This window comes from Harpia harpyja, chromosome 9 (assembly GCF_026419915.1).
Source record: "Harpia harpyja isolate bHarHar1 chromosome 9, bHarHar1 primary haplotype, whole genome shotgun sequence".
Taxonomy (NCBI): Eukaryota; Metazoa; Chordata; class Aves; order Accipitriformes; family Accipitridae; genus Harpia; species Harpia harpyja.
In genome coordinates, this window is record NC_068948.1 from 7,244,626 (window position 1) to 7,270,242 (window position 25,617).

At 35.5% G+C, this 25,617-nt stretch overlaps 1 protein-coding gene across 5 annotated transcripts in view; it reads right to left on the reverse strand.

Moving 5' to 3' along the window:
- The window catches only part of WWOX (WW domain containing oxidoreductase), a 539,453-nt gene that overhangs the window by 360,768 nt on the left and 153,068 nt on the right, over positions 1-25,617 (reverse strand). The window contains exon 9 of one of the 5 annotated variants that reach the window (XM_052795425.1): positions 8,964-9,074. The exons of the other annotated variants lie outside the window; for them this stretch is intronic. Within the exon in view, the coding sequence (XP_052651385.1) occupies positions 9,027-9,074 (48 nt within the window). The 3' untranslated portion in view covers positions 8,964-9,026. Of the gene's footprint in view, positions 1-8,963; positions 9,075-25,617 lie in introns of those variants that run through there. 5 annotated transcript variants of the gene reach the window in all.

A 25,617-nucleotide genomic window follows, 5' to 3' on the forward strand; every position in this document is an offset into this window, starting at 1 on the left:
ACAACGTACAAAGCCGCTCATCAGCAAAGGAAAAGTATCTCACTGATCTCACAGACTGATTTTACTCCATTTGTCACATAGCCACAGAGTAGGGGTAGGTCAGATGAGCCCAGGTTTGTATCTCAGAAAAGACAAACTGACAAGAATGACTGAACGTCCTCCTCCTTTGCTGAACAGGCAGTATCTAAAGGGTGCAGGAAAACAGGCCATTGGGGATAAAGAAAATTCAAGAAAACACCCAGCAGAAGTACCTTTCATTTAAGTCCAATTGTGCATTTCTTCTGTCAGGTGTAACGAGTGTCAGTATGCTGGACAAGGCAACAGTCTGACGTGTGGAGGAAGATTTCTTTCTGACCAAGAAATGGGAATGGATTTTGTGTGGGAGAAGGTGAGGAAGCATGAGACTTAATTTTTTTTTAATTCAAGGCAGGATTTGAAAAAGATCCAGATTTGAAAAAAAAATCTGAATTTCAAACCATTTTCCCCTTCTTGATAAAAACCATTCAAAAAAACATTCAATTAAATTGTTGGATCTTGGTGCACTAGGTCCTTCAGTGGAAAAGCCTTTTTTTTTCTTTGTTTTTATATTTTACTTTTTTTAATGGGTTCCAAGGTAGAACAGATAAAACTGATAAAAAAACACCATGGGAGGGCAATTGCACTGCTCTCAGACTTAACAGATCACTATAATTTTTTTAACCCTACATCATTTTGGAATCTAAGACAAGTGCATAAATGGACAGCAGCGTGAAAAAAGAGACAGGTTACACAAAACATTGCAAAAAACAAGCAAGGAGTCTTTAGTAGGCTCAAAAGCAACAGAAAGGCCAAAGAATGAATGCAGTCGGAGAGAGCAACTGAAGATATTTCTAAAAACATTTTGAAGGTGTAAAAGGAGTAGAAGTTAATTTCAACGCAGGTAAGCTTGACAGTAATTTAAGACCTCTTGAGAAGTAGCTGATTTTCTGACCTTGGTAAGAAAGAGAAGTTTAGTAAACTAACACATTTTTTTAAATTAGGGTGTTCAGCAGCATAGTTAAGACTTCTAATCACCAGAAGGGGGGGGGGGGGGGGGGGGCAGTTGATTTGAATGCATTCTTATCCCCAGGGTCCCTCTGTATGGGCAAATGAAAGCTGTAACGACCCACTGCATAAATTAAATCTCTCAAAGACAAAACACAATGGAAGACTGATGCATAAAGACAAAACTGGGCATAAAATAGCAGGAAAACTGCAAGGCCATAACCACATCTTGATATGAGATTACAGACTTGGGGAGCTTAACATCTTGTTTTGAAGATATTGCTCAAGGAAAGACTTTTAAACCTGTATATTAAAACTAATGAGCTAAATAGGCCATGCATTAAAAAACTAAAATCTGGTGTCATTCTTGGAAGAGTGAAGACAAGCACGATCATTTTTTGCTCCCCTGAATGTTGAATTACAGTGATTAGATTCCTCTACAAGCTGCATTAATTTGTTATTTGCATGGAGACGGTGTAATAGGAAAACATTTTCCACATTAGTGCAACAGACAGCTTTTATGCCTGAGCTCTATAAAGAATAAATTTGCAATTTTCCAGAAAGAAATAAGGTAATGAATAACTGGAATTCCAGTGTGGGAATACTACTTCTCTGTACAGTAGCCATTTCAATTAAATATACAAGATTTGAGACTACACTATTTTCATTGCTCTATCCTAAGAGGCATTGGTTTGCTTGAGCCATGCGGTCAGATATTTTCAAATAATGTAAGAAAAAGTTAAATTTTAATAATCAATAAAGACAGTGAGGTCCCAAAAGAAGACTTAGTAAAAACAGGCTGACATGCAGAAATATGTTAAAATAGGCATAAATGACTCATGATTCATATTCCATATTCTTAAACATGTTCAGACCCAAACTGTGGATATAACATTTTCTTGTTGTAATCCAGCAGTACTTTTGCCATTTTTATTTAGCAAGAGCATTAGTAAGAAGTCTTTTTTTTCTGCTGCAAAAATATTACCATATTTCATAAAATCATGGAAGGGATAGAGGTAGCTAAAAGCCAAAATTAAGGATAATGGCTCAAAGCCTAATATAGTATTTTATTGACTTCAGTGAGGGCTGAATTTCACACACTTTTTTCCATCTTGTAGGCAAATAAATAGGCAGGTGACTGTTTTTTCCTGCTACCAGGAAAACTGCTAAAGTGTTTACACTAAGCTATTTAGAGTTATCTGCTGCTACAGCAGGTGATTAAATCCAAGACTTATAATCAGGTTTTTTCTTCAGATTTTTTTAGATGGCAGACATCACTCTGTTTACTCCAATTTGCTTTGTAGAAACTTCTGATTTTTTTCAATTAATTTTTAATAACTTTAACATAAAACAACGCTTAAAAAGATAATGGTGTAGTATAATGGTTCAATATTGAGATACAAAGAGCTTTCCACAAAGACAGCTGTCCTACATCTTTAACCTATTGTAGCTGAAGACAACCACGCCACCCTGCTGCAGGACTTTCTCTCTTTTTCAGTTAACATCAACTGGCTATAGTTAGTATTTTTATTGGTTTAGTTCAGATGCTTATTTTGAATGTAGAATTGTATACTAACTGCAAAATGGTGATAAAAAAGAAAAAAAAATCGTGAAAAGGTTACTGAAAATCGAGACAAAGCGAAATAGAAATAGCTTCTAGAAAACTAATATTTGTATCCCTATAGTGTTAATTATGCCCTGGATTTTAAGGAGATTTTAAATTGCCTCTTTCAACAGATGTTCTCTTGAAAGAATGGCTTATTTGGGAAACGACAGGTCTTTGTCAAAGCTTACCCAGTGGAATACAAAAATTAGTACCAACTAACTATAGCCCCAAGTATTACAAACTCTTTATTCTCAACAACAGTATGCCACCCCTGTTAGCAGCTAGCTTACTAATTATGTGTAAGATATCTTGAGCAGCTGTAAAGAAACAGCTAGTTCAACTCCACTAGTTAAGTGGATGTGCTTCCCCCTTCAGAGCTGGCCATAGTGAAATCAGTCATACATATGAAAAGTGTGTATGTCTCATACACACCAAAAACTCATACAACCCCCAAAAGATACACTGAAATCTGCCCCCAGTCTGCCTCTTCCCTTCCTTCATCTTCCAAACAAGAGGACATTTACAAAAAGTGATCAAAGATCAATATTCTTCTGATAGCTATGGATATTTATTTTATAAAAATAAAGCCTCAAAAGAAAAAAAGAATTAAAACTCAGATCTTTTTAATGCAATGCTACATTTTGCATGTGTTAAGCAATAATAGAAAATATCCCTTAGAGCGGGTTTCGGACAAGCAGATGTGAATACTCTCAACACAATCCTGATTCCTAGAGTTAAACTCAGGAATGAGAAATTTACTATTCTGGCATAAATCAGATTTAATCAAAACAACGAGAATCATGGATATTAATTTTTACAATTAATTTCTCACACTGTGGATTAAACCCAGAATTATTCTACCAGATTAATTTGAACAGTCTTTTCTAGTTTGCACAGAAAATAACCCACCTAGAATTAATCCAAGTTGCTATCGCTACGGAGTGCAACTCTTTGTGCATTTAGTTGGTCACCAGTTTCCTGTTAAAACAAGTAACTATGTACCAAGAAAACTATAACAACACAGGAGGATAAAAGACCTGCCCCATAAATAGCCTAAGAATTCTTTGTATCATAATCCAAAATGTAAACAGTAGAATGGGAAACCAAGTGGGCCTTGTATTAAAATGCACACTTTTTGGCAAAATTATTTTGGCAATAATTGAGATCTTAATCGAACTGCAGTTTCAAAAAGATATATATCTGGTATCCTCCCATGTCAGTAATAGAACTCCCTTGACCTTAAAAGAGCCAGGATTTCAGCCCATACTTACCCTGATATGCTTCTGGGTTATTTTACCAAACTAAATCAGTGGGATTTGTCAGCTTCTTTTTAGTTAACACCAGTCACTTCCTACCTATTTGGCACTCATCCTTAGAATATAATAGGTTTGGTACTGCCTTTTTCATTTTCGAATTCATGGTTGCTTGGTGGTCTTAATTTTCTCAGAGTATTCAAAGATGACAGATTAATAGGTGGTTCTTTGCAACTATGTGGGCAGATCTTTAATGGAGCTCATTAGTTTATATTAGTGAATAGCGTACAGAGATGTGGAAGCTGTTCCTAGAGGACAACACTTCTACTGCTAAATAAAAAAAAATAAAATGAACAAAAATTAAAGTCCTCACTTCTATGATTAAACAAACACCAATTAGGTCAATTTATGTGAAGAAGAAACAAAGTAAATTATTTATTCAGTGTAAACATTAAAGAAAATTCTAAAACGTATTTTGGTGCTACAGTGGGGTTTTTTGCTACAAAATTCAGCTGTCCTTAATCCCAGAAAAAGGGAATCTTTTGAGATTTACCAAGCATACCTGGTACATCTGTTTATCGTCTAGGACACTTAGTAGTATAACAGGCTGCTGCTCAACCCAGCAGAGAATTCTGTGGGATCTCCTATCATAATAAGCCTTGAGCTAGGAGGAATGGATTATGAAAAAAATAATAATCACAACATTAAATGCAAGTCAAGCTTGGCACTCAACCAAAAAACCCTGGACATTTATATTAACATGGCACACATAAAAGGATTTCATTTTACACAAAACATTTTTTATTTAACTTTATTAGACTTTTTTCCAGCAGCTGCTTAGGTTTCCAGGTAACCATGAAGTTTAATAAACCTGTACAATGATAATTAAACACTGTAAATAATTTATCTGCTTAATCTTCCTAACTGGCCTTTTATTCCTTTGTAGAAAAGTGATCCTTGCTGACATTCTGAATAAGGTTGGCAAAATAAGTGCAGTGAGGAGTGGTAGCATAAAGTGGATTTGCTCTCAATAATGTATGAAGCCACATGCTGGGTAGAGGAATCCTCACAAAAGCGGTACCACAGCAATCTGTTCCTTTCATCTGCAGCCAGCATTTAAAGTGGAGGTGCTGCTCCGAATCAAAAGCACAATCATTCATTTGTGAGCAGATGTCCTTCACACGGCAGGCAGCACTTTTTCAAAACAGAGCTGAACAAATGCACTGCTGTGAGACAAGTTCCCCTACCCATTAAAGAAAGAACACAGTATATATTAATTTAGCAGGTTGTTGAATGTTTTAAAGTAGAATTTATGAAGCAGAAAAAGCATGTGGTGAAACAAAATGGCTTTCAAACTAAAATATGAAAAAGCTCCTCTAGTTATTCGTTTTCAAAATGCAAGAGTCCAAGGCTCATGACAATAGTTTATGCAGGAAATAAGCTGAAATGTGAGGTGTGTGATTTTCCATGCTACACTCAGATTATTAACTAAAAGAGGCCATTAATTTGATAATATGCGTGTGATGGTAAGATTGCATGTATATGTATTCTGTGTTCACATTTGTTCATAGAATTTAGGATTAAATGAAACTGAAAGTTGTTTAAAGCTGTTGGGACTCTGCATCATTTAGCAAAGTAAACCTGAGAGCCACTAAGAAAGTGAGTTCTGACACTTTTGATTAAATAGGTTTTTCTAGTTCCCTCTGCATGCACAAACCTTTTTTGGAGAGTATTTCTTTTTCTAATAAAAATTTTTGAATGCAGTCTGTGCACACTGTGGTAGACAGAAAGATTCATAACGACTCCTGTGTGAGCCAGACTAGGCTCTTTGTTACGAAAATTACGGTGGTTGCTCTTTCAATTTTTGGAGCACGTTCCTATTATACACATTAAAATATATATTATAAAATAACATACAAACCCTTTACTCCTTACTCATAATAATTTGAAGCTCCAAATTTAACCACCACAACCACCCCCCAGTTACAGCAATTGTATACGCTATGTGTATATTGCTAGCAATACAGAGCTTTCCAAAGCAAGATGTTATCAAATGAAGGCATGCAAGTCAAACTCTTCTGCAATGTCTAAGAGGAATAGGCAGCTACATCCCTTTAAGTGTAATGTTTTACAAATATCTATTGGTTAGGTAGTTCCTCTGGCTCCTTCCCACAGTCCTCTTCTAAGAAGGAGAAGCAAGCTATGAGATCCGCACCGTAATTTTTGCCACAGCTTCCACGGTCTGTCCAATTACCCAGTCCCACCTGCAGTCGCAAACAGGCTGCACAATACGCTCCCACCCATCACCCACGCACCTGTGTGCCCTAAAAGCTTCCTGCACGCTTTGTGCAGCTCGCTCGGTACCTGGTCACACCCAAACACACATCAAACCTTAAGAGCTACACGCCTTTGCCAACAAAAGCCGCATCTTTTCCTTCCTCCTTTCCTCTCTCCCGTAACATGGCTTATAAGCACATCAATATTTACAATTACTTTATCCATATTAAGTAAACACACCGAGTTTTGCTGCCCACACAGAAAAAGGTTGATTCCTTCTTGCAGAAACATACCATTACTAGCAGCATAATTATTATAGGGTGTACTGCAATTTAAACCTGAATCTATGTTTATATATGCATGATTATTATACCAGGAGTCATTTGTGGATAGCGCACAGATAAAACTGCAGCTAATAACTCTTACTGTAATGATTAATCAATTTATGAATATATTATTTAAACTAATAGTTCAGGTAGGGTATCTTAAACAAGTTACAGAGTACATCGACCAATTCAAATACCAGCTACTAGATCAATAAGAAACTATAAGTAACTCCAGGGAATAGGTACACTTGCATAAGAAACCGTGAATTTTTAAAATCCCTCTATTGGTAGAACAAGCTCATCAAAAATAATTGCTTTAGGCCATTATCTTTGGATTTTGGCAAACTGTATGGCAAACTAGAAATTGAAATAAGAATTTTACACTGTATGATAAACTACTTTTATATATTAATTTTTTTAACTAGTCAAAGAAAAAACAATACCTGATACTTCTGTTTAGTTTTTCAAGTCCTTACTATTTAAAATGCAACCTGGGTTATGTAACGTGAACACACTGTCAAGACTATGCCCTAGACTCAATATCAATGAAATATATTTATTTATAAACATAAAATATTTTCCCCCTATAATTTACAAGAGGCAAAAAAAAGAAAGAACTTTAAACCAAGTATTTTTAAGGCAAAATTAAAAAGAAAAACCAACAAAAAACCCTAAAAAACCAGCAAACCAAGGCAAAAATTAAACAAACAGCAAACCAAAATGAAAACCTTATTTTCTCATAAGACATTTCAGAAACTGTTAATCCTAGTACAAAAGAAATTTGTGTAATACATAATAAGAGACAGACATTTATCTAAACATCACCAAAAATAAGTTCCTTATATGCATGTTCTAAGTATAAACATCCATACTGAAAAGTCAAATTGGGCCAGCAAATGGCACACACAGTCCTGTAGGTACCTAGTTAAACCCCGCAATTTAGCTTGTTGGCAACCACCATGAAAAGGTCTCTGTACTTGATTTAGTACTTTTTTTAATCTGAATGTATAACTTTAATCTTTCAAAGCAGGATTTTTAATTAAAGGTACCAAGTGCAAATTCACTAAGTAAGCCACTGCCCTCCACTCAGTCTGATGCTAAAGGTGTGCTTTATCTCCGTTTCAAGTGATACTGCATTTTAAAAATTAATTAGTAGCTTGCAAGAACAGCCACACATTATTGAGTAAGTAACAGCATTTAAGTGAAACAGATGAAATATTGGTAAGCAATGCAGACCACAGTATAAGTATGTGAAGGGGGTCATAGGCTAATCCCTATTGATTTTCCAAGTATGCGTACAGCACCTCTGGGAAAGGCCAGTTCTGTTGGCAATCAGCTAGCACAAATACATTATAAATCTTACTGTCCACCTTCACTGATCACTGTCACTTACTTCCTCCACTAAAGACCATGAGGAAACTACAACAAACCCACTGACAAACAACTGGGAAAGAATTTTAAGACCTTTTTGCTAAAGCGTAATTTCAGAACACTTCTGATGTACGTAAGGTAAAACAGGAACAAGTTTCAAGGAGCAATATGGTACTTGTAACGACTGTTCAGAGAAAAAATCCAGAAGAAAACTGCTGGACCACATAGAGGAGGAACACAAATAATGATGAACAATTCATTCACATTAATCTTACAAACTAATGTGAAAATTTGGAGCAAATACTTTGCGTTGGCCACGTGTTTGCCTCTTGATGGAGAGAACTGAAACATTCATTTCCCAAAGCTGAAGACAATATTGCTCTAGCAGAGAAGCAAGCAGACTGCTGTCTAGAACTATGCACGATAACCACCTTTTAGTGCAAAATTCACAGCACTGCAGAACAGAGGAGCAGGTCTGCTGCAGCTGCGATTGCACTCCCTTGCTGCTGAATGGATGGTTCCAGCTACCCTTATTCAGCCGAGTGCTGTTCGCTCATGAGTAAACTAACGGATATCAACTTAGCTTCATGCTCATTTATCAAAAGGCTGCAGGTCAGCATAGCTTTTCTGAGCAGCTTCCATATTGCTGCAAGAGGACCAATTCACTTCCTCCCATAGTTCTGTCCACCTTCCCTTTTTCCTAGAAAAATCAAGTTAATTCAGGAACACTGCATATCATTGTAGAAAGGCGAGTAAAAAAGCATTTTCTAAAAAGAATGAGATCAGGAAGTCTTTCTGGGAAAATTTTGTGCCACAGGAGCCCATTTGTTGTCTGTTTTTCCTTTTAAGCAGGCATTGCTGCAGTTAGGATATTTTTTTAATAACCACTCAGCTGCCTCTGTGAAGAAGGATATTCCTGGGCATTTTCAGCCACCGGAGCAAGTCCAGGAATGCTGTGCCACAGATGAGAAGCATGGTGTTACACACATTCAAACTCAAAGATTCAAAGCCATGAGTCTACCTCCACAAGGCACAAAACAAAACAACACAGTCCGTTCCCTTGATCCACAGCCTATGCTCTTCATCTCCTTTCTTTGCTGTCCTATGATGAAATTTCTTGTGTGGGAATGGTAACTGTACTGCAAAACAGCCAGAGAATCATCCAGGTCTTCATTTGATACAAAAATGCTTGTATAGACGGGGTTTCTTCTCAGACACCTAGTAGGAACAATTTCCCAAGTAACAACACATCTTACTTATGAGTTTTTTCTATACATTTCATAGAATTGTACTTATAATTTATAATTTTTATAATTTATTTCACCATAAAAACCTATGCAATATCACAAATTGCACAGATTCAGGAATTTTAGAGTTTTAGGCTTTTTTCTTTTGTTGTTTTGTTTTTAAGAAATGTTGCTGAATACTGTATAATGTTACATGCTGAATGAAAGAAAAATGATCCACGGGTCCAGACTGGTCCTAGTAGTAGCAAAGAGCTCCAGTGGCCATAAGGTAACTCCTATATGGAGCATAATAAAAGTTCAAGGCTAACTGACTTAGCAGGGGAAACAAGGACAGTGTTGTCAAACGCACAAATGAGGTACTGAAAAAAGAGTAAAATATAGCTCATTTCATGTTATTGTTACCATCTCAGCGGGTATATGAAATGAAACTGATAGGCTGATTCTGAAACAATTAGTGCTTACGTAAAAGCAATAAAGGAGCTTTAAAGCAAATACATAATACATTTAAGCAGCCAATACAGTTAAACACAATTTGGTTAGGTTCAGATCAGTGAGAAGGTAGTATTTAAACTGGTTCTGTATTAACTAAGCAAAGTGCAAAAATCAAGTTGCACTAATTACTCTGTAGATGAGACGTTCTGAAACAAATACTTTCATTGTGGAATGAGGTTGTGATGCAATTGACAATTCCAACCTAGTTGTACATAATATATCACAGGCAATACAACATGCAATTCACCGCTTTCTTAAACATAACAGATTTAGCAGTTTGCTTTGCTGAAAGTGGAAGAAAACCCTAGCTTCCCCTCCAAATCTGGAACACTCCTGAATATAACTTCTAAGGTATCGGCTTCTGCTGGAAGCCCAGTTTACGCTTACTTTCAGTACAGCATGTGTTTGTAGAAAGCAGCATATAAAATGAGCTCAAAATTTCCATTTAAAAATATCATTTAATGGAATTTTAAACTGTCTAAGAAAATGGATACACTGTATTTGTTTTCTACATTAATGATCTATAAAAAGAATGGAATAGACCATAAATACAGTATTTTTTTGCAACAGCCTTTACTAAAAATGCTACTACTTGTGTTTATCATTTATATCCTCATACACAACCTCAAAATTGATTACATTTTAAACCATACATAACTTGCTGTGTTTTTCATTTTGAGTCATACTGCAAACATTTTTATAACTCTGTTAATGTATTCCATACTTTGTATTCTTATTGATTATGAATATTTCTTCAGGAGATTTTATTGCTTTTCAAATAAAAAATGTTAGGTATTTTAAAAAAATAGTAAATAGTATTGCAACTTATATACTTTTCTTTCTCATGATAATTCTAATATAAAAATTGTTAGCATGAATATTTGCAGGCTATCGTTTTTCACATTTTAACTCAAGAAATAAAATGGAAGCAGCTATTAATATAAGGTACTGCATAGGTTCCAGATTTTATTTTTTTTCTCAAATCTCTATTTAAGCTGTTGGGCTGAATCCATAATCATTTTGAACACTTAAAAAAATTAATATACCAAAGGAGTGTCCATATAAAACATCATGGGTTTATATCAGGTATACATTATCTTTCCTAATTACTACTGCAGTTTGCAGACTGAAATACAATTTATATTTAGGATATGATTTTGCTATTAATTATCAAACTGAAAAAAAATAAAATCTTGCATTATAAATTCTCTCTTGGAAATTAATGTTATTCTTTTTTTCCATAATCCTATCACACAAGCAATAAGTGCATTGCAGCATGAACACTTTAATTTTTCCAGTTAGTTTTGAGCAAGCCCAGAGGTGAGGTTTAATAAGGATCAATGGCACTTTATCTGGGACAGGGCCACTTCACAGCATGCAAATTACACAGTAACACTTAAAAAAAGAAATAGATTTAATTAAAAAAAAAAGTAGAACCACAGGCTCTGGAAATTCAATTAAAGGATTTATGCAAAGGTTTGCTAGGTTTTTATATGCAGTTACTGCTTATATAATGAGCTTTTCATATTAAAAATCAATAGGTAATCTAGAGTAGAAGATCATCCCCTTAAATACATTTTTGAAATCAATTTGAAAAATAGTCCATCAACTGCTGTGACTACTCTTGCTGCTTCGATTAGACTAAGAGCAATATTTAGATTGTAAGACGTGCTATGGAATATCTATGCTTGGATTTTGCTTTCCAGTGTTCTTATACTTTTAAGTGCCCAAGCTAATCATACAGTAATTCAAGACTGTGTACAATGGGTAAATAACTAATTTAATTACTAGCAAGGGCATAGAAGTCCTGAAATGTGTGAAAAACCTAGACAACTAATAGCACAATCTGACAATATTTTGAATATATGCAAAAACCTACATCTATGAATGTCTCTGCTATCCTTCTTCTCAGCCTACTAGCCACTTAGCACACTGAGATAAATATTTCTGTTTATAACTTATTAAAGTCACCAGCTAAGGAAGCAATTAGCCTAACACTTGTCTGAAGTGCAACTTTCACACATCATGAATTTAAAGATGGATCAGGTCCTGTGTCCTTCAGGTTTAATCTAATTTGCCAAGATGCTGTGGTGATATAAGATCATTATATTAAAGTCCAAATATCCTAGTTAATATTCAGCACTTATCACAAATTCACATCTCATGCAAGCAAGTACGCCTTTGAAATGAATGGCGATGGACCCATTGCATCAGCACTTAATTTGCATCTGTCTAACCAATTGCACAGAGTTTGTAAATATTCTGAGGTGAACATTATAAAGCGGTCACTCGACTGTCCTTTTTGCTCAACAAAAAACCCCAAAGGAGTGAGAGCTATCAAACACACAGGATCCAAGGGATTCACTTACAGCACAGGCTGCTGCTGTAGTTACTGCACCGTGATAGTCTCCATACAACAGAGGATAAGCACAAGACTCCTCCCTTGCACAAGTAGACTTTTCACATCTGTTTCCATCCGTTCATAGGTTTTTCCATTTCACTCCTTAATTTAGCACCAGGTTGTTGAACATACATTTTAGCCACTGAGAAATTCTTGGACTAAAATATTCTTCTGTTATATGCTTGCATGTAATGCCTAGGCACAGTGCTTTAGTGCCTTTGGATGCTCATGAAATGTAGATTCTAAATAACAGATTCTAAATAATGAAATAGAGAGGGAAATACAGCACTCATTACCTCACACGTTCATATGATAGGGAGGAAGAAATCTTTGTTTCTGTTGCTAGTTATACATTCATATATATATTCACATATATATTTCGTTATCTTAATTCAATACTTTAGAAGAAACATAATTCCTTTATAAAAGGTTTGAAAAATGGTTCTGGCATATAGCTTCTACACATGAAACAAAGCAAAATGACAACCATGAGAGTCAGGGATTAGACAAAATTTTCTCTATCTGTAACATGCTCTGCCAAGCAAAGCATTTCAGCTATGAAATATCCTCAGAGGCAAATACATTATAGGAAAGTTTCACAGTAAGAAGAAAAATAAATAGTAGCTGAAAAGTAACTAATAGTTTTCAGTTAAAATGATGACATTTAACAACAAAAGTATACTGTTCAGGAATTGAATTTACCAATAGCTTGCCTATTTAAAGTTTATATTGTTTAAAACTGCCTCATCAATGATACCCCAAATTTCTGCTTCAGTACTTTATTCTTTACACCCATTCTGCATCCATCATTGCAGAATACCATGGAGTTGAAGTACAGACTGCAAGAACAGATACCCTTGCTGTCATTTCTCTATTAAGTCAGTTAAATATCTTCATAAGCATTCTCTGAAGCGCATTTCTTTATTGGATTTCAATTGTTTCTTAAAAGAAAAATCTCAAAGGAATCAAAGAAAAATGTTTGCTTACTCTCATTTCAAAAGAAATGTGGATACAGACTAATGCTATCTTTTTCAATAAGTTTGAAACAAAGACGTTAATGAACAGTAGCTTTATTTTAATCTTCCTTCCTACTAACTGAATTTCTCGTGCGCACCATATTTTTCTACACTTTTGCATTTTAAACACAGTGTAAGTACACGAGGGGATCAAAGAGTTTCAGATGAATCTGAAGAGTTATAGCAAGGGTAACGAGGGTCCTTAGTTTCTAATGACAGAAGCATATGCTCTCAACTTTCTAAACTGCATCCAACTGAGCCATTTATCAAGGCCTGAAACTTTTTCATTATTTAAAGCACTACGACAGCTTTCCACTTGATGCCTTGGAAGTACACAATAATAGAGACTCTATAGTCATTAATTATAATATCAGCTGGTTGATGAAGTTACTGTACTTGCTGCTTGGTGATTTCATTTTTAATTGCAGCAGGTGGTGTGGAAATAAAGTGATGTACTGACACACACGGTCACCTCAATAGTGTTTTCTTTTTTATGTATAGATAAATGCAACTTGTTTTTTGAAAATTCCTTCTGTTTTATATCCCACTGCATATAGTAGCTGCAAGGAAAAATAAGAACACAGAACACACTGAAAATTAGATGCTTAGAAATGAACTGATAGAAGACATATTGTCCCCATTTTTTTTTTTCCTTTCAAAATATTTAAGATATGGGGGTTTTATCCTGTGTAAAGATTCACGGTTTCCAAACACAGCTGTCATAAATACCAGTCACAGCTACGTATAATGTACAAGCTTTTTCTTATAATTTTTGGTCTTACTAATGTATTTGAAGCAGTAGCCACTTTTGAACTCTACAAAACTGAAAATAAAGACATAGTTAAGCAAAATTAAACTTCAACTGCATTAAATTCTAAGACCATTCTAAAAATGAGTGTATGATATCTGAAATGGTGTCTTCTATTCTTTTTTTTTTTTTTTCTATTTTGGAATTAGTCTTATACGCTCCATTGCTCCAGTAATTTACTAACCCATATATCCACATATATTTTTGCAGTTTAAAACCCATAAGCATACTGAAAACAAAAAATGGATTAAGACAACAATTGTGTGTACTGATTTATCCTTTTGTTGTGTTCAGATTGCTGTTGTATATGATTTCGAAGTCTGTATTGTTCTTCTGATACTGTCTGCTTTGAAAAGTGTATTTTCCTCCTCCGTAATCTTTTCATGTCATTAATCTCTAATTTAACAGATTAAATAACTATTACTGGAGATTTTGCTGCCATAGGTTTTCCATGAGATTGATAGGTAATAAAAACTGGTGTTTCCTAATGGCCACTGACATCCGTCTTCGACATAAACCAGCGAACTCCTTTAAGAATCTCTTATATCCAAGTCATAGATCAATTGTACTCAAGCCTCATTGCAACACACACACGCTCTATTCTCTGAAATAAGGCTGTGCTACCTTAGCTCAAAACTATATTAAATGCAATTAATACAACTGTGATGTAAATAGACACAGCATTAAAATGTATATCCCCAGGGAGAACAGGTTGTGAAGGCAGCTATGTGCACTGTCTTGCATGGCACACATGACTAGGGAAAATTTTAGCTCACATGCTGACTTAGGATTTGCAGCAGTTACACCATAAAATTGAGAAGCTGCAGTACCAGGAGCAGGAAGCCAGCTTTGCCTCCACAGTACACTCCCATGGCATACCAGCATCAGCTGAGTAGCGGCTGGCTACCATCTCTTTCCTAAAGAAAGATGTTGTAGTCTTGCAAAACCTCTCTAACGTGATGTTAACTTCTATCTTCAAAAAAAAGCTACACAAACACCATTAGAAGTCCAAAAATTAAATGGAAAGGATGTTTACTGTAAGCAGGGAATGTAGGGAAAACTCTGAGGTGATGTGAATTGTTTGGCTGTGTATTAGGGAAAAGGCAGGTGGCTTCTAACAATTTAGTACTTTATTTGTGTACAACTATGTCATTTGGAAGAGAATGCTGTAGAAAGAGGGAATCAATCGAGCAAAAAGGAGTGTGTGGAAGCGCTACAAGGTGTCTAAACGAGGCAAAAATAAAGCTCTTCTTTTACAGACATGTCTTCAGTGTTCCCTTGATGACAGCACTGTTCATTTTAGGAAAGAGTTTGTCTAAAAAAACCAACAGGCCAGTACTGCCAGCTTTCATGAATATATTGTTTCGCTCAGACAGAAAGCAACTTCAGAGTCTGAGCATAGTCAGGCTATGAACAGGACTTTATCAGCGTGCTCTGGGTCTTGCTTCAGACCCAGAAGAAAGCTACGCTGCATGAACTCTCTGTGATTTGCTGACCCTTCTCCTCTTAAGAGGTCCCCTCAGGTCCCCTGTTGCTACACATAGTAGGTAACAAGGACTTAGATCTCATAACAAGACAGCTCAAGTGGTTTTGGAGAAGGGAATACAGGCGGTAATATCTCTTTTTCAAATAGTTCTCAGCCAAATGCTGAATTTGTTAAATATATTTTACCTATTGCACCAGTTTCCAGAGTGGGCTTGTGTGACTGCTGGAAAACAAATCATAGAATTGAGGCTCATAATCAGGGCATTATATCCACAAAGAAGTCTGGGAATCATTGCTATGAGGTATTTATCATCTGACATATGTAACCATTACATAATTCTAGAAATGTTCTAATTTTGCTGATCTCACCTTCTTAGGAAGGTGGTTTGCATCCTCCTTTTAATTCACTTTTTACATTACTACTATAGTGGCCTTTCTGTATGTACAAAGCACGAAACCAAGTTTGGGTTGGTTAATAATATAACTGAAGCATTCAAATATGCAAACAAACCCTTGAGCCAAACTCTGCTCTCATGCGTGTCAAGATTCATAGCACTGAAAAGGGAACAAAGTTTGGCACCTTTTGTTCACAACACTGAGTGCAGAAGTAGGTTATCTAATTTCAAGGGATTAAGCTCTCTGTACCCTGGGTGCCCATTGTTTTCTAGTGCAAGTAGATTCAAATCTACAAAATGCAGAGCAACCACATTTCTCATATTGTAGGACCACCCCATGTTACTTCCTAATACAACATAAAGGCAAAAATAATCACAGTAAAAAGCTTGGAATTTGGTCACATTCGATCTTTCATCATTTTGCTTCATTGTTTCTTTCTCTCTCCTTGTAGTTTTGGCTTCTTTCTGGTTTTGTGGTTTTTAGACTCTTACATGCCCATAGTGCAAATGTGCGATGCAACCCAAACAGCATCAGCCATATGCATAATAAACATGAAAATTTCGATAGTCTTCACATTAACTACTCAATCTAATAAGTAGGATTACACATTATATCAATTTTACAAGCTAATTTGTTGCTTTCTTTGTCCTGGCTTACTCTTCTGTCATCTTCTAAAAAAGAACTTAGATGTTTCTACAAGGGTACCAGTAGTAATACTGTATTACATTTTCAAAGGCTGCACAGCCTCATTTGCTGTTGTACGCTGCACAGATGTAAGAATTATTAACAATGAGCTGAGACCCACAATGTCATATGAGCCGAATGCAAATCCTCAAGGACATTTATTTCCTCCATTTCAGTGGGTAATTGAGCCTCTAAACCACCCACAAAGGTTACACTTGTAAAAATAGTTAACCATTTGTGCCATAAAAATATTTATATTGCAAAAATTTTGTTGCATCTATAAATATGAAAACTAGTAAGATAGTCTACAAAATGGAACTGTTGTATACTGAATCGCCAAATCCAAAATGTAGTTGCCCACACTAAAATGAAGTAACTGAAAACTACAAATGAACCCATAAATGAATAACATTAGCATCAGTCTCAAAATTAATACACAGGGTGGCCTTTTGATTCATCTAGCATTAAAGAAGACATCCTTTTCAGTGTCTCATTTTTGCACTGGACATAAGATTCCTAATATGGGTATCATAGTGAAAGACAGTAAAAATAAATCTAGCCTAGAATAGCTTTGCTGCTCTGTCCCTAGCCATGAACGAAAGCAAGGAGAAACAAGTGTAGCGCTGGTTTTCCTTTTGAAGACAGACAATCTCCTTTAAAGCTGACGCAGGGTTAGGCAGTTACAGAAAACATGCAATATACATTTCTCATGAAAAAACTCTGGAAACTCAGCTATCACATTAAAAGGAGTGTTGATTTTTTTAAAAAACATAAAAAGGTCTTGCAAACAACTTCTGCAGACTGCAAGTCAGAATCTTTTGATCCTCAGTAAGAGCCAAACAGATTGCCTGATATTTGCACATGCCGCCCTGGCAGAAATACACAGAATGGGAACGGCACGTATCATAGAATTACCACCACACCTATTATCTACCACCCAGAGTAACAACAATTGATGTCCACCATAAACCCATGTCAGAAATTGCTAAAACTAATATATATGATACCATAATTGCAGAAAAATGAGGAGCTAACAAAAAATGAGGACGTATCTCAATCAATACTGGCAAGAAATTAACCAAAAGAAGGCAATTAACTCATCTATATTATAGAATACGTTTCTACTGTTGGGAATCATTTAGCTTGCCATACATAGAGCTTCTGAGAAAAGATGGAATACACTTCATGAATCCAAGGAAAATTCTCCTTTCCGCTTAAAAGTTACATGAACTGGGTCTCACAGAACCATGTGCAAAAGATGTACTATTGGGAGGGGGAAGGTCAAGGTAGTCCTATTCCTCGAGTGCATTTTTAAACCTCAAAATGTTGGGGAAACTACACACTACTCCCCAGAGAAATCTGTACCAAGGACCTTGTCTTAATTATTCAGCAGAGCTTTCCCAATCTATCAATTTACCTCCACACATTTATGATCTTTATTGTCATTATTAATATAGGTACTAATATAATCTAAAGACATCAAGTCATCAGGGATTGGCGAGAAAAACACAGACATTTGGGAAGAGAATGACAGCAGAAAGTCTCTAAATGAACATTCCCAACAATGCAAAAAGTGTATGCTTTATTTTAGAATTAATACAACTTGAATATGCTTTTGGGTTTTGATTTTTCTTTTGTTTCCTAAAAATAGCTAGTATACACAAGACAACATCCTGATTAACTGATTAACAAATATAGACAGAGAACTCATATTACAGTACTTCTCTGGAAAACTAAGAGTTTCACTTTAGCAATGTCTACTTCAAGCTTTTATCAGCACTAATTTCAATGAAAAAAATGGTCGTAAAATTCAGAACAGAGGGAAAACAGACCTTAATTAAGCAAAGTGTTATCTCTTTCTATTATAATGAAAGCAAAGTTACAGTTATATTTTTACCAAGATTTTTCCCCACTTAATGAAGACATTATCCGTGAGTTTTCAAAGTCACTTTACAAAAGAGCATTCAAGAGACATTAAAGTCAGCTTAAACTAAAAAGTCTTTTTGAAGTCAATAAACAATAAAAAGAACAATGAAAAGACAGCCTTTGATCTCTTCTTACTCTAAAGTCTTTAATTTCTGTTTTAATCTACTAGATGCATTAAGTCTTGTTTTCAAATATTTTTCATCTGCGAAGTACAGTAAGCTTGCCTTGATTTTTTTATTCATATATATTCTTACTGTATTAATGTACACTTCTCATTATCAAGGATGGGTGTCATCTGGAAGTTCTCCCACCAAAATAAACAGAAAAAAGTTTTAATATTATTTTTCATTCTGCTCTCCCTTAAAATTTCTTTCAAATGAAAGAAAAAAATGTAAAAGAAAAAAGAAAATAGCATCTTCAGCTTTGAAATTTTGAGATCAAAGACTATAATGCACATAGATTTTTCAAAGGATAAATTATTAACAACATGGGCGAACACACACTGGTCAATAACATGGCCAAGGAATGGTAAGTTAAGAGCATCTCTCTACAGCCAATTACAGTTAATCTGACTTTATTTTTTGCAAGAAATTCCAAGTTAGTCACTAGATCTTTAATACAGCTTTTAAAAACCCTTTTTAGCAAAGCTGCGAATTGTGACAAGCTCTTGACCAGGTTCAGCAGCTTGGCATTTTAACTTTTCTTAACTTCCGTTTATCCTTTCCTCAGCAGCATGGGCCATGGATGTAAATAGGAAAATACAAAATTGCAATGAATGAAAGTGTATGGAAAGTCTAAAGATAAGAGGCAGCCATTAGTTCCCATTGTGCCACAATTTCTTCCAGGCATCTAGTATAATCCCACCTAGAAGGGGTAAAAATTCTCTCCATACCTGTTCACCCTTGACGCACATATAAGCCTGCGTATAAGCGTATCCTTCTAGTATTTGCACACCTTCAGGAACACGGGAACATCCACAAGGTAGAACAGAAAGGAGAACCATATCCTCCCTTTCAGACCCGGATTACTGTAACAATCTGCCGATTGACTCTTTACATGTGTCAGAGAATTTCAAAATGAGAGAAAAAATAACATGGACAGTATAGTGAAGGCTGGACTGAGCAGACATAGTAACATGTTGTACAGCCATTTCTCTACAATAGCACTGTTCTTGCCTCGTGCTTGCGAAGATACCTTTCCAGATGTGAGGGACGATTAAAACCATATGTGCCAGAGAAGCAACCTTCCCCTTCCTCTGCTAGGCACAGTTAACCTAGAAACCTGATAACAAATTAAGTGCTATTATTGCCTTAGTTTCTCTTATTTCACAGATCAGCTTTTAATTTAAACATCTAGTGTTTGTAGGATTAAAGGTGAATCCTCGGTCTGTACTGACCTAGATTAAAATGCCACTGCTTTGTTGGTATCTAATCATCCATTCTGTCTTCAAAATATTTCTTTCACAGTTCTCCCAAATTCAAGCATTCTCCACCTCCATTTGTTGCTGAAGTTCCCAATTTTTGCTGATGATTTTTGTAAGAGAACAGGTCTAGAAGTATTTATTTCACAGAGACCACTGAATATCTGAAAAATGTGACATCTTAGTCATTCATTTCTAGAGTGGGATATGAATGGGAACACCAAACCATTGGGCTCTGAATTTTGCCGATACAAGAATTTTACCATTTTTCATGCAGTATATTTCATTTTGATTCAAATAAAACTAAATTCTATGGGACAGATCTTCTCTAAAAAAGAAAATAACCATGTAGAAATTTAAGCAATGTCTTTTTCTTATATCAAGTTAAGCAAAAAGACTAAAATTTTCACTTTGCTCATGTCAGATATACTTAATAAAAAGAATCAGACTGAGAGCACTTTACTACGTTCAGACTAGCCTTTTATTGATTTGGATGTGCTATGAACCACATTATCTAATCTACAATAAGCCATTTACCAAGTGCAATGATCTATGGGCTAAAAGGCTTAGATTTTTAGTTCTATTGTAGACTTTTTTGATGAAATGGTAGATCAGCAGAGAATAATACTATAATAAGATTGTGAGGGACACAAGTGTCAATATTAGGAAATTAGAAAGTTTGGCTTACTGTTTTAAATCCTCTTGCTGTTCATTTAAAAGCCCAATATCTCTTTTTCTAGACGAATTGTGCCTGTATATTGAACAGAGGCTCCAGATGACGTCCCACAGGGTGTCAAGTTCACAGGAGTTCAAGGGCTCATCCAGCTGAAAACATTTTTATTTTGCAAAAACAGTATCACCCATCTAAGCACATGACAACTATTTGGTGAAGCATGTGCCATAATTACATGAGGATACAAGTTATCATTATACTGTCTTCTTGCTATCGCTGTTTGACATGATCCAAGTTTCATCTGCCGCACAGGAGATTTTAGCAGTTTCCCTTCAAACAGATTTGATGCATTTTGCATCAGAAACTTTTCTTTAGTTATATGCACAGAGCCTGGAACACTAGGCTGAGATCCCAGTTAGGCTTGTGACTTACACATAAACAAATTTGGACTAATGCTCCCACAGTCTCGTCTCTTGATTGCCCCCCCTCCAATTGTCAGCTTTGACCACATTCGCACATGGGAATTCTCCAGCTGCCACCAGGAAATGCCATAGAAATCTCAAGATAATTCATTTCTCTACTGTTCTATGTTAATCTAGGAAAGAACCACACATATGAGATCTGCTTCCTTATTTTTCAATATTGCTTTTTGATTGAAATAGGTAACACTGAACTCCCTGGCAATGTATACCATAACTTCCTTCTCAAATTATCAAGCAATTCATGCAAAGATAACTTCTTCCTGAAAATGGTTGCTTTTGGCTAACTTGGACTTAAGAGGTTTGTGAGAAACATAACAGTGCAAACCAGATTTGCAACACCATAGGCATCATCAAAATAACATCTCCTGTTATCAAAGACAAACAGAACAAAAATTCGGTGGCCTTCAGTAGACAGAAATAAAATCCACTCTTCAGTGTTAATTAAGTGAAAACCAGAGCATATTTATGAGATTATTTTATCTATAGTTCTATGGGAAATTTTACCGCATCATTTCTGAGTAAGACTGACAGGTTACATGCCAAAGTAAATGTACTGAAGACATTAATGTCACTTTAAAGCAACTCAAGTTTTGATGTTCTTATATTTTTGTTGTACTGCAACTATTAGGATGCATTGCCTCATTTTTTGAAAATGAAAAAAGGAAGTGTAACTAGTTCAGGCTACCATGTAACTTTACAACAACTGACACTAACTATAATATAAGCCAGTTTGTATTAAGATGTTATTGCACCTTTCCAGTTCTAATCGCCAATTATGACTCTATTAGTCCTACTTGGCAGTTCATCTGCTCCTGCATCAGCTAAGGGGGACTTGGAGACGGACCTCTGATCTTCATGTTTCCGCTTCAGTGAGTGCTCAGCACAGCGGCTGTCATCTTGAGACATTGAGGAGGTAAGGCATTGCCTTTTCTAAGATAACTACACCTGACCTTACAACAATTTACTAAGGAAATACCTGCCTAATGGCAGTGAGTGCAGTTTCTTTTACACTCACAACCGCACTGCAAATTAGAGACAACAGGATAAATCTATGACCAGCTCACTAGACACTTCATTAAATCACTGTTCCCTTGCCTTGTAGAGCACTAATAGAATCACAGCCCTCGTTAGCTACTGAATAAAAGATCAATCACATTCTTTGAGAGCTCTTGCTACCAGCTTCCAGAGGAAACAAGGAAAAAAAAGACATATTTAGGATCATCAGTAAGATTCTGAATGGCCTCACTGCAAGTTGGTTAAATTACCTTTTCCACAACTGACTCCGACTGTAATACTCTGAGGAACTTGTTAAGTCTGCTTTCAAAAGCTGCTATCTAATATATGACTACCAGGCCCTGGTCAAAAGTTCATAATGTGCATATGTAAAAAGGTACTAAATTGCCTGAGGGCTAAAACCAGAGGAGTTTAATTGCAGCAAAATGCTGAAAATGGTCTGTTGAGGGTCTTTCTATTGGGATACTGCTGGCACTAGCTGATTGAAGTGCAGCACATAAAAGCCTTACAACAATATTTCCTTAAATGCAGCTGAAACTGCTAGCACTTGCTAGTGCATATATGGTGTGTCAAGAGGAAAAAAAAAAAAAAAAAAAGAACCTTCTCTAAAACAAACAAAGATTTAAGGATTGATATAATTCATAATTCAAAAGTGTGTGGATAAAAGGAAGAATTAAACAACAGTGTATATCTGTCAGTATAAGTCATGTTATAGGCTCCACATGTTATGGTGGGAAATGTAAGTACATATGTAAACATATTTAATTGGCACCCATTAAGATTCGCTGCAATGAAAACTGGAAAACAGCTTCCATCAACCTATTTATGACCACACTTGGAAATTTTGGAAACAGTCACCTATGAGACTGAAGATTCCTATACTTAGCCTGAAATCCAAGGACTTGTTTCTACTAATTGAGAGTCACTCCTCTAGCTATTTACATGATAAAGAAAAAAGAAAGGACAGGAAGGAAAAAAAGAAAACATTTTTCTCTGAAACCATTCAAAGTATACTTTTTCTATTGAAAAAGAAAACCCCAACAATATAAATGTTTAGGAAAAATGGTCATCATCTGAAAATTAGGAAGAAACAGCAAATTCTTCACTTAATTCTATTACATTTTATTATCTCAAATAAAGTATTATTTTATCTAAACAGAAACTGTGAACATTTTAACTCTTTGCAGAGTGAACACAAGCAGAATATTTTTTCTTCTGTGCAGGCATTTATGACCATGTTGCCTGAGAATTTGGATTTTGACCGTAAACAGTCACCTGAAAAAAATGACAAGTGACCATCTTCAAATGTTGCTCTTTTTGTAGAAAACTCTGTGATTTACTCCTCAATATATTTTTTTTTTATTATCTTGGCCAAAACATATAGTTACAAATATTCAAAATGGCTATGGTGAAACATTTCTCTTAACTTTTTATTATTATTATTTTTACCTTTTGAAAACCACATTCACATGGAATATTATGCGACATGTTATAGATAATAATTTGAAATTTTAAGTTAAACTTCATTGCTTCTCTGCCAGTTTTTCTTTAGCCCAAGCAGGGCTTGATGTGGAAGTTAAGGCACATACTGTGCAGAAAATGACATTAGGCCAGTGTAACAGACCCTTCATAGAGATTGCAGTATGAATTTTCCACACCCAATTATTTTTTTCTCAGTCGTGTCTGTTGGAGGGTATGCTACAAACTGCAATAACGAATGAAAGGCAAATGTTTGCCTATGTATGGATGATCTGTTGCCACTACTTTCTAGATTGAGAAGGCAAAAATGTTATCTACAGCGCATAGTTTGTTCATCTACAGCATGTGTTGTCTTTGGGCATGTCATGGCTGAGAAAATTATCTACAGCTTTGCATAAAGGTTTTAGTTTCAATATCTGTAAAAGGTTTTAAAATACCTCATCTAATATTCTGAAAGACAGCAAGAAAAGGGCTAGGCAATTTTTTTATTTGTACTTGAATTAACATAATATAGTAGATAAAATAGCCTTTAGCCAACCACTACCTGCTAAAGTGGGAAGTGAGCACGCTATTGATAACACTGACTTTGCCATTTTCAGTTGGTATCAGTTAACACGCAGCAAAATAATAGTCTTGGACAGAAACCATAGACAAGGTAACAGGAACATGGTCAAAAGCATGAGAATCAGCAAAGAGTTCAAATCAATTCAAGAGACCTCTACTTTCAGCCTTGGAAAGTCCACACACCAATATTCTGCAATAGCTTGTCTCCACGGGAAGACCATATCACCTCTGTCTTCTGATACGACAGTTATCAACCAAGTCTCATTTTACAACATAAAAAAATACCCAGGCCACTAGAAAGTCTCGAAAGTAAATTTATCTTAGTGGATAACAAAAAAAATTGGTAATTCATTTACCTCACCCCAACAGATCAATTCAGAGAAGTTTGAAAAAGCATGGTTGTAACACTAACAGCATTTACCGTAACAAATAAACTTTGTGGAAATGACAAATCAACAGTGTCTGACAACAAATGAAGAATATGGAACAAGCTTTCATTTGTTTACTCTTGACATTCAGTGCTGACACTTAGGCAGTTAGGAAGTCATTCAAATTAGTTTAAAAGATATGCTTGGGAAGAATTCACAAAGGTCTCCCAAAACAGAGAGGGACAATAGACTACAAATATTTCAGTAGACATAATGTTTAAAGTAAAAAGACAGACTTAATTCCAGGTCTCCAAGTCTCTATTTCAGGTCTGGACAACCCTTTCATTCCAGCTTCTGAGCACCACAATATAATTAATTAATGGATGTATCTGCCAGCAGAAGGGAACAGGGAATGGAAGCAGGAAAGCTAAAGTTTTTTTCTGATGATGATAGTGAACAGGAATGACCACATAATTTGGCCCAACCACATTTCATTACCAATTATAAACATTATTTTAGGGGAATAGATTAGCAATTAGATTGCATTTACAGGAATCTTTGCTGTGGACAGTGACAAAGTTTTCTGATGAGTCTTCTGTCCCTTCCTAACAGCAGAAAAAGCATTGAGCTGTGTGTTGAGCTTTGTGGGCCTTGAGTATACATGCACAATACTTCATTTTCCAAGACAAGCAATGGTCTGGACTGCATTCTGAAGAGCATAATTGGCCTTAGCTGAAGGCCATTTAAAATGCCACGTTACTGTCTATTGAATAAGCATACGTGAAATGTAATAATCATAAATTTCACCTCGTCACCAAAAATAACGTCAGATATTGTTTTGATAAAAAGACATTTTGTATTAAAACATTTCCTTTAGAAACATAAAGCCAAAAGGAGACAAAAAATACTATCTCACAAGTGGAACTACCACCTTTGTTGATACTTTCTGCTGTAATTCCTTTAAAAGTTGGAAATTCACATACATTTCTCATTAAAGGAATAGAAGAAGTCAACCCATAATTTTTTCTCACAAATACAAAGTCACGCTTTTGGTGCAAAAACTGAGAGAGAAGCTCACTTTATACATACTAGTTCAGCAAATGGAATCAGTGCAGCTCTAAGACCATTCAGCTCAGGGTAATACCTTTTTTCTTGGCAGCACTAGTCACCTCATTTCCAGTTTACTCATGATATCTTGACAAAAAAACCAAAATAAATGCAATTCTCAGAAAACCTTTATTTTACTGTCATTAAGTATGCAGAAAATAATAAGTTTTTACATTTATGCCATCAGATTACTAGCAGA